Source organism: Meles meles, chromosome 1, assembly GCF_922984935.1.
Source record: "Meles meles chromosome 1, mMelMel3.1 paternal haplotype, whole genome shotgun sequence".
Classification (NCBI taxonomy): domain Eukaryota; kingdom Metazoa; phylum Chordata; class Mammalia; order Carnivora; family Mustelidae; genus Meles; species Meles meles.
This window is the reverse complement of record NC_060066.1, coordinates 151,621,760-151,638,599: the sequence shown is the minus strand read 5'-3', so window position 1 is coordinate 151,638,599 and position 16,840 is coordinate 151,621,760. Positions and strand designations below refer to the sequence as shown.

Genomic DNA, 16,840 nt, shown 5'->3' with positions numbered 1-16,840 from the left:
GTACAGAGAGGGTATATAGAGTCAAGAAGGTTTAGAAGTTTTAACAAATCAACTTATAAATTCTATATTCATTATGATATTCAACGTTCTGAAGCATGGAAAGTAATGACTGCCAAGTAAATAATATAGCTAGAAAAATCCAAATAATAAATTAATACAACTAAATGAAACAAAGTCCCCAGGGCTGTTCCCTCAATACCTGGTAGACCACTTTTGTGACTCATTAAAAAATGGTAACTAATAACTATACTAAGTTATTGTTTTGTTTTGTTAAGGTGAATACGAAGGTTCTTTTTCATAATTTCTCAGTTTTAATGTTTTCACACAATGCTGATTAATATTTTACCTTTCAAATTTATTAAATTAGTGAGTCCCTAATTCAAGATACATACTACAGTATAAATACATATTTGCATTACCCACATTTACACACAAGAAAGTTATAAAAACATGAATCACTTTCAAATGTTTAACTATTAAATACAAAAGTTCTGTTTTAAGGGAAAAAGAAAAAAGAATTTTTACCCTAAAATAAAGAACATTACAAAATTAAGTAAAATTTATACTTCCTCCTCATGGACTTGGCAACCTTAACTTAAAGACATTTAAAATAGTTTTCGTTTTTATCACCAATGTTTTCTATCATGCTATATGAAAAATTACAAAAGTACCTCAAAACTTAAGCAGTGAATAAATACTGAAGTATTTTTTTCTTTTTGCCTTATTAATCCTGAAGTCATGAAAGAAGGAAAACCCTCTTTTCCTTTTTACCTGAGACGGGAAAGGTAATAGGAAAAGATCCTAAAAATGGCTAGGGAATGGAACATCAAGTTCCTAATTTAAATATCCAATTAAATCTCCCAGCTATTTTCATTAGAGTATATTTTGTGGGTTGGGGGGCTGGTGCTTAGGAAAGGCAGTATCCTGCCTTCAGTAGTATGGTTAGTAGAAGAAGGGGAAAAAATTAAATATTTTTAAAAAGTGTATATTCATATTAAAAGAATAAATCAAGTTATTACCAAATATATCTTAATAAATCTTTAAAAAAGTGCTCAATATATACCTTCTTCTGGAGTTTCTCCACAAATCCAATGGGATTTTTTAGTGCTTCTTTCTGGTGTCTGCCTAAACTTTCAAGGTCCTGGACTGCTTGAGAACGTTGAGCTTCGAGTACAGCAATCGTCTGTAACAGTCTCTGATAACTACAGAGACAAAGAAAAATACCTCACTAAAATTTTCTAGTAACAACAATAAATAAAAACTGAGTTCAAGCCATGATCTACTATTAAGCCACACAGTCTTTTTAAAGTTACCTGAAAGAGTTTAGTAAAACATATTACTGGGAATAAATGAGGTCTTCCTGAGTTACGAAGTACCTAGTCAGAAAATATCAGTTAGAGAAAGCAAAGCCTTATTTCCCCATCTTAAGTTTTTAACTCTTGAACCTGAACAAGTACAGAAAATAAGAGGGCAGCCTGACTTTCCAACAAGTCATTAAGAAACTGCTGAGTAAAAAATAAAATTGTAAGGTTTTAGCACTAGGAGGGGTGATCCGCAAATGCAGCCCCTCTGTTGTACTTTGTAGTAATAAGGAATGTGAGGTACATTTTCTTGCCCAGAGTTAAACAAACTGTCAAATAATTAACACATGATTTCAGGTGTCATGGTCCTCATTTGCTCTTTCTATTATATTTCCACTCTACAGGACATTTACTTTCCAAGCAGTTCTTAAGGACGGAACATTTTTAACAAAGAAAGGCCTTAAAGATACTTACTTACTCCCTACCTACAAAGGTCTGCTTAGCACAACACATAATTTTACCCACACAAACCTACTATTTGTCATTACCCTGAAATCTCACTATGGTATGTATATACTAGTTAATTCTCTTTATCTCTCTCCTGGTTCAAATTGTCCTGCCTCTCTGACTAATGTCTGTTTTAAAATATTGATACACATACGGGAATATGTTTGCCCCAAAGGCCTCAATGTTCAAATACACTTTGCAAAAAGAGTAAAAAAAAAACAAATCACTCCAAGTTCGCTTCAAAGTAAGTGGTTAAGTCCTTAATATATACATAAAGCACAATTTTTCTTTACACCTTCAAATAAATTTCACTGCCTTTCCCAACTAGACTGTAAACTCCATAATGGCAAACACATCTAATAAGTTCAGTTTTGTTTATCCAGTGTGCAGTACACTTCCCAGCACAGAGATGATCAATAAATTATTTTTGAATGAACAAATAATAGACATGTCTTGTGCAATCAAAAAGAATACTGAATCTTCTAAGTTCAGAAGTCAGCAAACTAGAACTTTCCAAGGTAAAACAATGCAATTTTGAGGTTCACAGCCATGGCATAATTGCACCATAGCATTCTCTATCAGGACACTTTGCCAACTCCCTGCTTCAAACATACTTATTCTTGCTCTTGAGATGTTTATAATAATTAAGGTAAAAACTAGTAACACTAAAGGGTAAGACTCTTCTCAAGCTAGAGACACTTCATTTAAAAATTAGAGCAGAATTGGAAAGCAGGAACCATACCAAGTCACTCCTGGATAAGTTACAGAGGTCTAAACCCACTTCCATGATGCCCCCATTTGCTGTGAGGTGTATGGAGTGTAGAAACCCTGCCTGTGCTGGCTGCTTCCATGAGGCAGGCTCACCAAGACACAATCTTAGCATGATGGTAGTGAGCTAAGTACTAGAATCTATCCTCTTTACAAAACTCTTAACTGTTGTACTTCACCTCCAGAACTCCTTCCCCACTAGCTGAATAACCAAAGACTTCTCACGGTGTCTTTATGACTGATCTCTGTTTTAAGCAAGATTTACATACTTCTGTATCATTAATATGAAAATGACTATGAGTCTATTAAACTTCCAGCAAACCGCTGAAAGCTCAATAACAATAAGGAACATGTAAGAACAGAGTTATGGAAAAGATAAGCACAGACTTGAAAAAAGTGCTATAGTCAGTTGCTGATGCTGGGAAGAAAGGCCTCTCTCTGAAACCAATAAACTGCAACAATTTTTACTGTACTTAAATTATTTCAACAGAGATGACAAATCAAGATAAATGATTAATAAATTGAAATTCCCATATAAACACTATAAAGTCCAGAATAAGCAAAAAGACTGTAAGAAAGTGGTAAGCTTGAGTCTTCCAGACCAGCTAATTTGAATTATTTGAGTATTCTTTTGAGTCCTCAGAGATTTTACCAGTAAGATTACAACATATATTCCTACGCAGAAATGGAAGGAATCATACAAAACTAGGGGGAAAAAAAAGATACAGATAATTCTATTTTCAATCCCACCCACGCACCCACTTCACCTCCAAACGCAAACTACTAAAAACTGATGCAGACATCAACCAAGACAAGACTCATTTGTTCATTAATTTGATAATTATTTACTGAGAGAATAAGATACTATCCTAAAAGCTTTAGTTAACTATCAAAACAAATCAGGCATGGACTTAGGTATGACAGGGGAGCTACAACTACACCAGAGAAGGAGAAAACTGTATGGAAGCCAATGGATAGGACTGGACTTGTTGTTGGGGGCAGAGGATGGGTATGTGTGGTACATCATCCTAGCCTACTTTTTTGTGTATTTGAAATTCTCCACAATGAATTAAAAAAAGAAAACTTAAACTTTAATCCAAATTAATGGAGGAATTAACCACTGTACTCTTCCTAGGCTGGTCAGATCACACCTGCTATTGTATTTAGCTCTGCTTTAAGAGAGACAGACAGGTTCATGAAGAGACAAGGTAGATGAGAAAGAATGTAGTAAGAAATAACAAGTGTCAAACATTTGCTGAATGTATATGCTATAAGCCAGACGTTATATATCTTAAGTATAATAACAAGTATAATAACATAGCCCTCACTATAAACTTACGATATAGGTACCATTATCACTATTTTACAAATAAGGAAACCAAGGCAGATTAAGTAATTTGTCAGCCATTTATTGTGGAGATGTGATGTGAGGAATAGTTAAGACTCTTGAGAATTTTTAACCTAAAAAATTAAAACTTCTAATAGAATTTTGTTTCACAGACACATAGATCAATGGAACAGAATAGAGCCCAGAAATAGACCCTCAACTCTATGGTCAACTAATCTTCAACAAAGCAGGAAAGAATGTCCAATGGAAAAAAGACAGCCTCTTCAATAAATGGTGCTGGGAAAATTGGACAGCCACAAGCAGAAAAATGAAATTGGACCATTTCCTTACACCACACACGAAAACAGACTCAAAATAGATGAAGGACCTCAGTGTGAGAAAGAAATCCATCAAAATCCTTGAGAACACAGGCAGCAACCTCTTTGACCTCAGCTGCAGCAACGTCTTCCTGGGAACATCGCCAAAGGCAAGGGAAGCAAGGGCAAAAATGAACTATTGGGATTTCATCAAGATCAAAAGCTTTTGCACAGCAAAGGAAACAGTTCACAAAACCAAAAGACAACTGACAGAATGGGAGAAGATATTTGCAAACGACATATCAGATAAAGGGCTAATATCCAAAATCTATAAAGAACTTAGCAAACTCAACACCCAAAGAACAAATAATCCAATCAAGAAATGGGCAAAAGACATGAACAGACATTTCTGCAAAGAAGACATCCAGATGGCCAACAGACACATGAAAAAGTGCTCCACCTCACTCGCCATCAGGGAAATACAAATCAAAACCACAATGCGATACCACCTCACACCAGTCAGAATGGCTAAAATTAACAAGTCAGGAAATGACAGATGCTGGTGAGGATGCAGAGAAAGGGGAACCCTCCTACACTGTTGGTGGGAATGCAAGTTGGTGCAACCACTCTGGAAAACAGGATGAAGGTTCCTCAAAAAGTTGAAAATAGAACTACCCTATGACCCAGCAATTGCACTACTGGGTATTTACCCTAAAGATACAAACATAGTGATCTGAAGGGGCATGTGCATCTGAATGTTTATAGCAGCAATGTCTACAATAGCCGAACTATGGAAAGAACCTAGATGTCCATCAACAGATGAATGGATAAAGAAGATGTGGTATATATACACAATGGAATACTATGCAGCCATCAAAAGAAATGAAATCTTGCCATTTGTGACGATGTGGATGGAACTAGAGGGTATCATGCTTAGCGAAATAAGTCAATCGGAGAAAGGAAACTATCATATGATCTCCCTGATAGGAGGAAGTGGAGATGCAACATGGGGGATTGGGGGGTAGGAAAAGAATAAATGAAACAAGATGGGATCGGGAGGGAGACAAACCACAAGTGCCTCTTAATCTCCCAAAACAAACTGAGGGTTGTTGGGGGGAGGGGGGAGGGGGGAGGGGGAGGGGTTATGGACATTGGGGAGGGTATGTGCTATGGTGAGTGCTGTGAAGTGTGTAAACCTGGAGATTCACAGACCTGTACCCTGGGGATAAAAATACATTTTATGTTTATAAAAAAAATTTTTTTTTAAATTAAAAAAGAATTTTGTTTCAATCTTTCTTTATTTAACACATGGCTATACAGAAAAGGAAACAGACTTTTACAGGCTATAAAGGGTCAAACCAGAATCAAATTGTGATAAAAGTACAATATGAAGAAAAACACTGTCTCAGTCAAAACCAATAAAAAATTCAGTAAAGCACCCAATCACTACAGATGTTCATACACATATTTAAAGGAAATTCAAGCACTAAAAATACTGCAACTCTTTAATTCCAGCAAAACTTGCTACTTTCACAATTTTGCTACTCATTCAACCAAGTAATCTGTAGAATGATTTTTTAAATGTATATATATTTGTGTGAACACAAATATAATTACAGCATTCCCACAAGGACAACTCTGTATTAAATCTATCAAGAATTATTAATAATCCATTTCTAGACTAAATCCACTGCTACAAATAGTAGGCTTACCTGTGGAAAAGGATTATTAATTTTGTTTCATGTCTTCAACATAAAATAAGACAAGTTTAGCTTTTGTATTGTGGAATTATATTTTACTAAAATATAAATACTCTTCAATTCTACATCTAAGTCATATTCACTACGCTTCATTCTCCAAGTTCTCTTGAATTCTTTATTCACATCTGTAAATATAAAACATTTATATACAGGCACTTGAGTGGCCCAGTCAGTTAAGCGTTAACTCTTGATTTTGGCTCAGGTCACGATCTTAGGGTTGCAACATCAAGCCCCACACTGCAGGGAGTCTGCTTAAGACACTCTCTCTCCCTCTACCCCTCCCTCTTGCTCTCTTTCTCAAAAATAAGTAAGTCTTAAAAAACAAAACAAAACTATCCTAGGGGCACCTGGGCGGCTCGGTGGGTCTTATCTTGGGGGTTGTGTGGGTTTAGGTGTCACACATTGGGCTCCCATGCTGGGCCTACTTAAAAAATAAAAATAAAATAAAGACAACTATTCTAGATCAGAGGGGCTACAACCTTTAGCCTGTTTCTATAAATAACATGTTTGTATATTTATTTACTTATTTTGAGAGAGTGAGAGACAAGTGGGGGAGAGGGAGAATCTTTTTTTTTTTTTTTAAAGATTTTATTTATTTGACAGACAGAGATCACAAGTAGTCAGAGAGGCAGGCAGAGAGAGAGGAGGAAGCAGGCTTCCTGCAGAGCAGAGAGGCCAATGCGGGGCTCGATCCCGGGACCCTGGGATCATGACCTGAGCCGAAGGCAGAGGCTTTAACCCACTGAGCCACCCAGGTGCCCCTAGGGAGAGAGAATCTTAAGCAGGATCCACAACCAATGTGGAGCCTAACATGGGGTGCACCAACCCCCTCTATAAATAAAGTTTGATTAGAACATAGCCACACTTATCTGTTTACATAGTGACTATGGCTGCTTTCTAACTACAATGCAGACTGCAGTAGTTGCAAAGTGCAATTGATTCCCAAAGCCAAAAATATTTACTATCTGACCGTATAAGAGAAAATCTGCTAGGCCCTGCTCTAGATTAAAGATACAGGGACATAACAACCAAGTATGACGTTATAATCATGAAACAGGTCCCACAGGGGGAAAAATAAACATTTCGGAGATTTTTCTGGGTATAGTTGGAAAAATATAAAGACAGATTGTGGGTTATACCATTTTATTCTATCAATGTCAGACTACTGGGGTATAATAAAGTACTTAAGGTTATAAAAGAGAATATTCCTTTTTTTTTTTTTTAGATTTTATTTACTTATTTGAGAGAGTACAGAGAGAGAGCAGGAGAGAGAGAGAGAGAGAGAGAGAGAAAGAGCACGAAGGGGTGGGGAGAGGAGAGGGAGAAGCAGGCTCCCCACCGAGCAGGAAGCTCGATGCAGAGCTCAATCCCAGGATGCCGGGATCATGACCCGAGCTGAAGGCAGACACTTAACTGGCCAAGCCACCCAGGTGCCCCAAAGAATATTCTTCTTTTTAGGAGATATATACTCAAGTAAAGGATGATGAGTCTACAATAAATACACTTTTAAATGTCACAGCTTGAAAAAAAAAGTATATGGCATGGGAAGGAAGATGAGGGTAAAGGGAGAGAAGGAGAGAATATTTAATAATGTTAACAACTGATGAATTTAGCTGAAGGGGATACAGATGTCTACCATACTATTCTTCTAGACTTTTAACATTTATAATTTCCTAAATAAAAACCGAATAATGAAGAAGCAATTCATTACATTCTGCTGCTGATAAAGATTAGTTTGATTAAAAAAAAAAGAATAGTTTGATTATCTTATGAACACTGAACAAAACTAGAGGAAGGCAACATAAAAATAAATGTATTCAGGGACGCCTGGTGGCTCAGTGGGTTAAGTGTCCCACTCTTGACTTTGGCTCAGGTCGTGATCTGAGTCGTGAGATGGAGCTCCATGTCACATTCCATGCTCGGCACAGAATCTGCTGGAGAGTCTCCCCCTTTCCCTCTGCCTCTCCCTCCTCACCCAGTGCTCTCTCAAGTGAATATTGAAAAAATTTTTAAATGTATTCATTTAACTATACTGTACAAAGAAAAGGGGAAGTACAGAAAAACATAAGCTAACTAGTATGTTTTCACATGTGTGTTCATGTGTACAAATGCACAGTGGTGACCAGGAGGAACTAAGAGGAAAAAAGAACAAGACATATGCGGTATATAATTTTTAACAGGATAAAAATATATAAAGTGACCTGGTTCTCAGGAATAACAATCAGAAAATTTTAAGCAATAACAAATTCCATCCTAAAACAATTTACCAGTATGAAAGTTTTGGGGAAAATGCTTTAAATTACTCTAAACCATCATTTCAATCATGTATGGCATTTCTACTTTCAGAAAAATACTGCAGTAGCTTAATTTATACATGACTGAACAGAAATTATTTTGATATCAGCAGAACTTATGTATTTTAAAGTTATCTACTTAGTAAACAAAAGCTGTATGATACTATTTCTGCCTTCATGAAGGGTTTCAAACCTGAAAGGATAGAACAGCAAAAATTTAATAATTCATAAATGATTTCTCATTTACTGTGAAAATCTGAAAGTCATTAGATGATCAAAAAGCCTTTTATGACATTCTGTGTTAAGAGAGAAACTAATACCTCAGCTTCTGATAATATTCCTTTCCAGGTATAATGATCAATTCTGTATTGAAAATAACTAAAAATGCTGAATTAAAGACAAGTTAAGAAAAACAATATGTACCTGTTTATTTTAATATCATGGAAAAACTGTAAGATACTAAGACCTTTTATTAACAGGCCAAAATCTAAGTGAAGATGTAACTGGAACATGTAAGTCTAGGCTCAATTTTCTGTACTTCACTTGCCCAGAAAACAGAAGACAAAGCCACTGAGGTAGGCAGATGAATAGAAGATGCTCTTCCTTCAGGCTTTTGTACCTTTCACTCCCATCCCATAGAAGAGCTGCTTTGGGACTAAGAAAAGGAGCAGATAAAAATTTCAACTACAAAAAGCTGTTACCACAAGACAGTCCAAATCATATTACCTGGGTGGCCTTAAACAACCAAAGCCATGAGTACAGTTTAAAGCAGGGCTTCTGGACTAATGCACACACACCCATCCCACACCAAGATACCCACAGAAGCAAATACAATTTTATCTGGAAGAATACATATTCATCTTAGGCCTCAAGGATAACCCATAAAGAATTTTCCAAAGAAAGTAAAGAGCTCCTATTTAAAAATTACCAAGCATACAAAAAAGCAAGAGAGAGAGTAATAAAAGATAGGCTTGAAAACAGCTGCAAGAACAGGAAACTACAAAAACTAAGGTGCTTTGAAAAGGAAGCAAATTCAAATTTTTTAAATATGATAATTAAAACTAAAAGCTCAATGGGGATATATTTTCTCTTTCAGAAAATACAGACAAGGCAAGTTCACTGAAGACAAGCTGGAAAAACTACTTAAAAGCTCTTAAAAGTCACAAAGAGCTAAGAGAATCATGAGATGGTACCAAGTTAAGATCCATGATAAGATGAAAACCAGAAAGTTAAAACATGTCTGGGGGCACTTCTGCTCTGGAGCACTTTAGAGGAAGCTGAGCAGTGCTTCTGATAGCTTAAAATGACAGAAGATCAAAACTAGACTACAGGGCCAGACTACACTCTATGAGTAAGAGTGAATAGGAAGTAAACTGCCCTCTCAGAATGGACTAGTATATCTCAGTTCATAATTAACTAGTAAGGCTGAAAACTTATATACCCCAAGACCCAGACATCCCATATAGTATGTAGTAACCTCAAGAAACTCCTGAATATACAGTGACATGTATTTACTGCAGTCTTATTCATGATAATCCAAAACCAGAAATAACCCAAATGTCCACCTAAGAAAAACAGATAAACTGTGGTACAGATATACAATGGAATATTATATAGTAATGAAAACGAACAACATACATCTATGTGTACCAACACAGATGAATACCATAAATGTAATATATCACAAGAGAGTATAAGCAGTGTGGTTCAAAAACTAAACTTTCTTATTTAGGGATACACATGTAAGTGGTAAAACCTTTTAAAAGAGCAAAGAAGGGGGCGCCTGGGTGGCTCAGTGGGTTGGGCCATTGCCTTCGGCTCAGGTCATGATCCCAGGGTCCTGGGGTCAAGTCCCGCATCGGGCTCTCTGCTCAGCGGGGAGCCTGCTTCTACCCTGCTCCCTCTCTCTCTGCCTGCCTCTCTGCCTACTTGTGATCTCTGTCTGTCAAATAAATAAATAAAATCTTAAAAAAAAAAAAAGAGCAAAGAAGGATTTTCATGAAAGTAAGAAAAGTAAGGAAATATAACTAAGGAACTATTCACAAAGGAGGACTTTTGGAGTACTATTCATATTGTGTATCACAACCTGGATTGTGGCTAAACAATTATAGGCTGTTTGATTTCACAGTTACTCTGTACCTGCATGTATTTCTTTAGCATTATATGCATGAGATACTGCACATTTTTTTAAAAGGGAAAGCTTTCTAGGAAGAAAATGTTAGAGAGAGAATATTTATATTTTTAGAACTTTATTTAAGATTCACAGAGGAGTCCGGGTTCAAGTTCCAGCTCTATCAGCAACTAACTATGGAAGCTTATTCAAGCCATTAAACCTTGGGCCTTGGACTCCTCAGCTACAAAATGAGAAGAATGGACCAGATAAGTAGACGCAAAAGCTCTTTTCAAGGTTAAAAATTCTAGGGTTATAAGCCGTATGTTCAATTCTGGTCACTCACCATAAAATGCTAAGTGAACTAAGTCAGTCAGATAAAGACATATACCATATGCTTCCATTCATATGTGGAATTTAAGAAACAAAACAAAAGCAAAGGAATGAAAGAGAGAGAGAGAGAGAAAGAGACAATCCAAGAAACAGACTCATAACTCTAATAGAAAACAAACTGATGGTTACCAGAGGGGAGGTGGGTGGTGGGTGGATGCATGAAAACGGGTGATAGGTATTAAGGAGTACACTTGTTGTGATGAGCATGAGTAATGTACAGAATTACTGAATCACTATATTGTACACCTGAAACTAACATAACACTGAATGTTAACTACACTGGAATTAAAAAAATACAAAAAAAAAAAATCCTGGTCACTCATTATTTGATCAGGGATGGACTCACTTAATACTGTATACATTTTAATACAGAGTTGTCACTGTTTCCTTCAACATTCTATTTGAGACCTGAGTTTATCAGCTCTCATATTAATACGTATGCCAAGTAACTGCTCTCAGAGAAGAAAGTTATTTAAAAAGATCTAAGGGAGGGGCGCCTCGATGGCTCAGTCGGATAAGTGGCTGCCTATGGCTTGGGTCATGATCCTGGGGTCCTGGGATCGAGCCCTGCACTGGGCTCCCTGCTCAGCAGTGATCCTGCTTCTCCCTCTCTGCTGTTACCCCCACTTGTGCTCTCTCGCTCACACACTCTCTCAAATAAACAAACAAAATATTTTTTAAAAAGAGAAAGATCTAGGGCGCCTGGGTGGCTCATTGGGTTAAGCCGCTGCCTTCGGCTCAGGTCATGATCTCAGGGTCCTGGGATCGAGTCCCGCATCGGGCTCTCTGCTCGGCAGGGAGCCTGCTTCCTCCTCTCTCTCTCTGCCTGCCTCTCTGCCTGCTTGTGATCTTTCTCTGTCAAATAAATAAATAAATAAATAAATAAAATAAAAAATCTTTAAAAAAAAAAAAAGAAAGATCTAAGGGATAAGTGTCTCTTGCTTCACAATGTCTACTCATGATATATTACTGGCTTTACTCTCGTAGTGGTTACTCCTAAAATGAAATTATGTAAAAATATAATGGCTATGGTTTATGAAGAAATTGGCTGTTCTGGCTGTAGGTCAATGAACAGTATATTCCCTGAAGGCAAGAATCTTATGGTGTACCTATCCCACTAGTTTTTAAGTATGCCTTATCTCATCTATTGTATTTTATATTGTGCAATCCTTGAGAGGAAGGCCATTTTTCTATTTCTTGTACTATTCTATAGCACAGTAAGATTCAAGAGACACATTAAGTGCTCATAAAAATAAAAACAAAACCATGAAAGAATATATGAATAACTGAAAAGTTATTTAGGTGACTTCTCAGCAGTTACATGACTGTATATAGAACACTATTGTAATGGTATGTATGTTCTTGTAAGTTTTTTAGGTATGCTAAAGATACATAGAGCCTTGGTCCTTTTCCATATGTAAGACTTAGAGGGACAGATAAAAGGCATACTTACCAAATTTAGGGATGACATGAAGCTGAGAAGTTTAGCAAATACTGTAGATGAAAAGAATCAGGATTAAAAAATAACAAGCAAGTTAGAATACTAGACAAGATGAAATTTAACCACATAAGCAAAAAAAAGGTTGAACTATAAAACAGCCAAACAAGTACAAGATGGCATGAACTTGCCTTAAGAGACACAGAAAATTGTGAGCCCCCCAACTGATCCTAAGTTCAATCATGATGTTAAAGTGTGAAGTACCTGCTCAAAAACACATAACATTAGCTTGAATTTCTATGAAACCAAACACTTTACCAAGTATGCTCACTGTATATACATAGCACTATGTCAGCCATTCTGAAGGATACTAGTATAATCAACATTCAATCCTACATCTTGATCATTACAATTAAGGTAAGACAGTGTGCATATGTATACTGGTAGTTGCTTATTTAAATACTGAAAGACAAAGAAGCTTATAAAATTTCTAGTCAATTCCCAATATCAACAAAAATTACAATGATTAATATACTGCAAGAGGAAAACGTACATAAAATTTGACCAACCATGTTATAAACAAAGTGATCATTCCTGGGAGACACAGAAGAAGTAAAAACCAAGTAAACTCTGAAAATTTGTGTATTTCAATATAAAAGAAGATTAAGATATTCCAGGTAGAACAGTGCAAGGAAAAGCAGTGATACACACTGAAATAACAGTGATAGTCCAGAGAAAATACATGAGGGGAAGTTAAGGACACAAAATAAAAATCTTTAAATGAAAGAACTATAGATCCAACAGGACCAAGAAATACGGGTTCTAGTCCCATTCTGAGAAGATCAAATAGATCAGCCTATCAGGCCTTCAGTCTCCTCTTCTACAAAATAAAAGAGTCTCTAACATCACTTTCTATTTCCAGAATTCCTGGAGATAGAGCTTGAGCACCTACATTTAAAAACAAAAACTCCACAGACAATTCTGAAACATGTCCTTCATAAAGAAATACCACTCTAATGCAACAGAGAGCAGCTGCCAAGTTTTGAACGATGATGATTTAAGAAAATCTTTGCATCTGGAAGGCTAATATGGCCGCAATGTGTTAACATAAACTTGAGAAAATGGCAAAAGAAACCACAAAGAAAGCAATGTAGCCAATGTGTAAGATTACATCCTGAACACCATATTCAACACTGAAGTATACTCTAAAGTTGTTAACCAGTTAGGGTTCTGAAAAGCAGAAAAATTAAAGAAATGTAGATGATCCAAGAGAACCTATTGAAACTGTCTTCAAGATATGAAAGTTTGCTATACAGAAAAAGGAAGAGACATAGTTCAAATTACCTCAAAGTCAAATTCACATCACTGAGCAGTTGTTCTAGAGAAGGATCTGAGGCTCAATAAAAGCAAAGATTTCATGAAGTAGTGAGTTCTCTGTCATTATTAAGTTCAAACAAATACTGAATGACCACCATTCAAAGGATACAGTAGAAGGTGTCATATTAGGTGGAAATCTGGATAAGACTTAAATCAAGGTCATTCTAAGACAAAGTTTCTAAGGATACTAGAAAAGAGCATTTAAAAATTAAATTTCTTCAGTTTGAAAAGGCTATATATTATTATTTCAATTATATGACATTTTATAAAAGATAAAACTATAAGGGCAGTAAAAGGTTCAGAAGTTGAGGGGAAGGCAGGAGGATTGAAAATGACAAACACAAAGGTGATGTTTTTATACTCATGAAATTATTCCAAATAATACTGCAATCTTGGATGCATACATTATGCATCTGTCAAAACCCATAAACCTTTAAAGGATAAAAAAAGTGAACCATTATGCAAATTTAAAAAATCATTTAGAAGGTCAGGGCATCCTAGGAAGGAATATAAACTGACGGAAGATCTAACTGTATTATAAATCTCACTGAGGGGTAAAAAGGAAAACGTCCTGACCTAGGTAGGTTCAGAGATGAATGGCATCGCTAACACCAAAGGCAAAAGGAATTGTACATAAGCACATATTCTAACTGATGTAGTTATTTCCCAGAGTTAACAATTCTAATACTGCTATATACTTATATTGGAATTAAACAAATAAATGGTGATAGATAACCAAGTTGGCCAGTGCTGGACTGGGAATTTACAGATAAACAAGGGGAGGAGCTAGAATGATCCAGAGGTTAATATAAGGGATTAGAGATAAAGTCAAAATATGAACTCATGTTTAGCTTAGTAGAGATGCAGATGATTATGCAGAAAATATTTATGGAGGGGAGCCCAAGTAGCTCAGTCGGTTAGGTGTCTGCCTTTAGCTCATGATCCCAGAGTCCTGGGATCGAGCTCTGTGCTTGGCTCCCTGCTCAGTGGGGAGCCTGCTACTGCCTATCCCTCTACTTATGCTCTCTTATTCTCTCTCAAATAAATAAAATTTTAAAAAAATTTATGGATATGTGTATATACACAGGTTAGTACCCACCCACCCACCCACACACACACACACACACACACACCCAAAATACACCACTTTGATGGGACATAGGAGCCAAGAGAGAAGTTCCCAGTGGCCAAAGCCAGAACAATTTAAGTAACAAAATAAAATAGGACTAAATTATAACCCAAGGTATAAAAATAAATATTTGAGTCCATACTGACATAAATAATTGAATGACAAAAGAAAAATCTCCCAGGCAGAATTCCAAATAATTTATGTAGACACTCTGCCCTCAAGGAGAGAGAACCTAACTCCCCACTCCTTAAGTCTGTGCTGCACAGAGTAACTTCTTTCCAAAAATATAGTATGGAAAGGGTGAGGAAAAAAGAATACAGTGGAGGAACCTGACAAATACTACCTCAGCCAAGTAATCAAGTCAACATCAACAGCACTACATCATAGTAATAGTAACATACCCTCAGTATGATGTGATAAAAATGGCACTTTACCTCTGTGTTCTTCTTCCCCACACCTTCAACCCCAGCCTAATCATGAGGAAAACATCAGACAAATTCCAATAAAGGAATATTAATACCTGACCACTACCCCTCAAAACTGCCTAGGTCATCAACAAGGAAAGTCTGAGACTGCCAGTCAAGAGAAGCCTCAGGATACATGAAAATTAAATCTAATTGGTATCCTAGATGGAATTTCAGAACAGAAAAAAGATAATGGGTAAAAACTAATAAAGAGGGCGCCTGGGTGGCTCAGTGGGTTAAAGCCTCTGCCTTCGGCTCAGGTCATGATCCCAGGGTCCTGGGATCAAGCCCCGCATCAGGCTCTCTGCTTAGCAGGGAGCCTGCTTCCCTCTCTCTCTGCCTGCCTCTCTGCCTACTTGTGATCTCTCTTAAAAAAAAAAACTAATAAAGTACAGGTTTTAGATGATAATGTATTAATACTGTTTAGTTATAACTAATATCATACTAAAAATATTAAAAATAGGGGAAAAGAGGTAGGATATGTAAGGGAATTCTGTAATATAGTCTTGATTTTTCTGTAAATCCAAAATTGTTCTTTAAAATACTATTTTTGGGGTGCCTGGGTGGCTCAGTGGGTTAAAGCCTCTGACTTCAGCTCAGGTTGGGATCGAGCCCCACATTAGGCTCTCTGCTCAGCAGGGAGCCTGCTTCCTCCCTTCTCTCTCTCTGCCTGCCTCTCTGCCTACTTGTGATCTGTCTGTCAAATACATAAATAAAATCTTTAAAAAAAAAATACTATTTTTTTTGTTTGCACCTATCAGAGAGCAGTCGGGGTGGCGGGGTGGGGGCAGGGTGGAGAGGGGCAAAGGGAGAGAATCTTAAGCAGGCTCCACAAACTACATTCCACGACCCTAAGATCATGACCCGAACTGAAATTAAGACTCAGATGCTTAGATGACTGACCCACCCAGGTGCCCCTTAAAAAAAACTTTTTTTTTTTTTTTAAAGATTTTATTTATTTACCCGACAGAGAGAGATCACAAGTAGGCAGAGAGGCAGGCAGAGAGAGAGGAGGAAGCAGGCCCCCTGCGGAGCAGAGAGCCCGATGCGTAGCTCGATCCCAGGACCTCGAGATCATGACCTGAGCCGAAGGCAGCGGCTTAGTCCACTGAGCCACCCAGGCGCCCCAAAAAAACCTTAAAAAAAAAAAATCTGTTTAAGTAAAACATTTTTTAAAAAATAAAATAAAATAAAAATTAAATTAAATATTGCAGGGGTGCCAGGTGGCACAGTCAGTTAAGTGTCCAACTCTTGGTTTTGGCTCTGGTGGTGATCTCAAGGTCATGAGACTGAGCCCTGCACTGGGCTCTAGGCTCAGCGCAGAATCTTCTTGAGACTCTTGCCCTCCCCCTCTGCTCCTATGCACCCCCCCAGGTTCTTGCTCTCCTCTCCCCACTCTAAAATAAATTAAAATTTTGAAAGATTTATTTGAGACCAAGAGAACAGAGAGAGATCACGAACAGGGTGACAGGCAGAAAGAGTAGCAGACTCCCTGCTGAGCAGAGGCTAATGGGGGGCTGGATCCCACGACGCCGGATCATGACCGAAGCCGAAGGCAGACGCTTAACCAACTAGGCCACCTACACATCCCTAAATAAATATATTTTAAAAATCAATCAACCAATCTTACAATCTTCCATGTAGCCACTATTGCT

The 16,840-nt window shown here is 37.1% G+C and overlaps 1 protein-coding gene across 4 annotated transcripts in view; it reads right to left on the bottom strand.

Moving 5' to 3' along the window:
* ZZZ3 (zinc finger ZZ-type containing 3) overlaps window positions 1-16,840 on the bottom strand; it is a 116,328-nt gene that overhangs the window by 17,746 nt on the left and 81,742 nt on the right. For all 4 annotated transcript variants that reach the window (XM_046014776.1, XM_046014804.1, XM_046014795.1 and 1 more), the window contains one exon: window positions 1,064-1,202. In XM_046014776.1, the coding sequence (XP_045870732.1) occupies window positions 1,064-1,202 (139 nt within the window). The remainder of the gene's footprint in view (window positions 1-1,063; window positions 1,203-16,840) is intronic.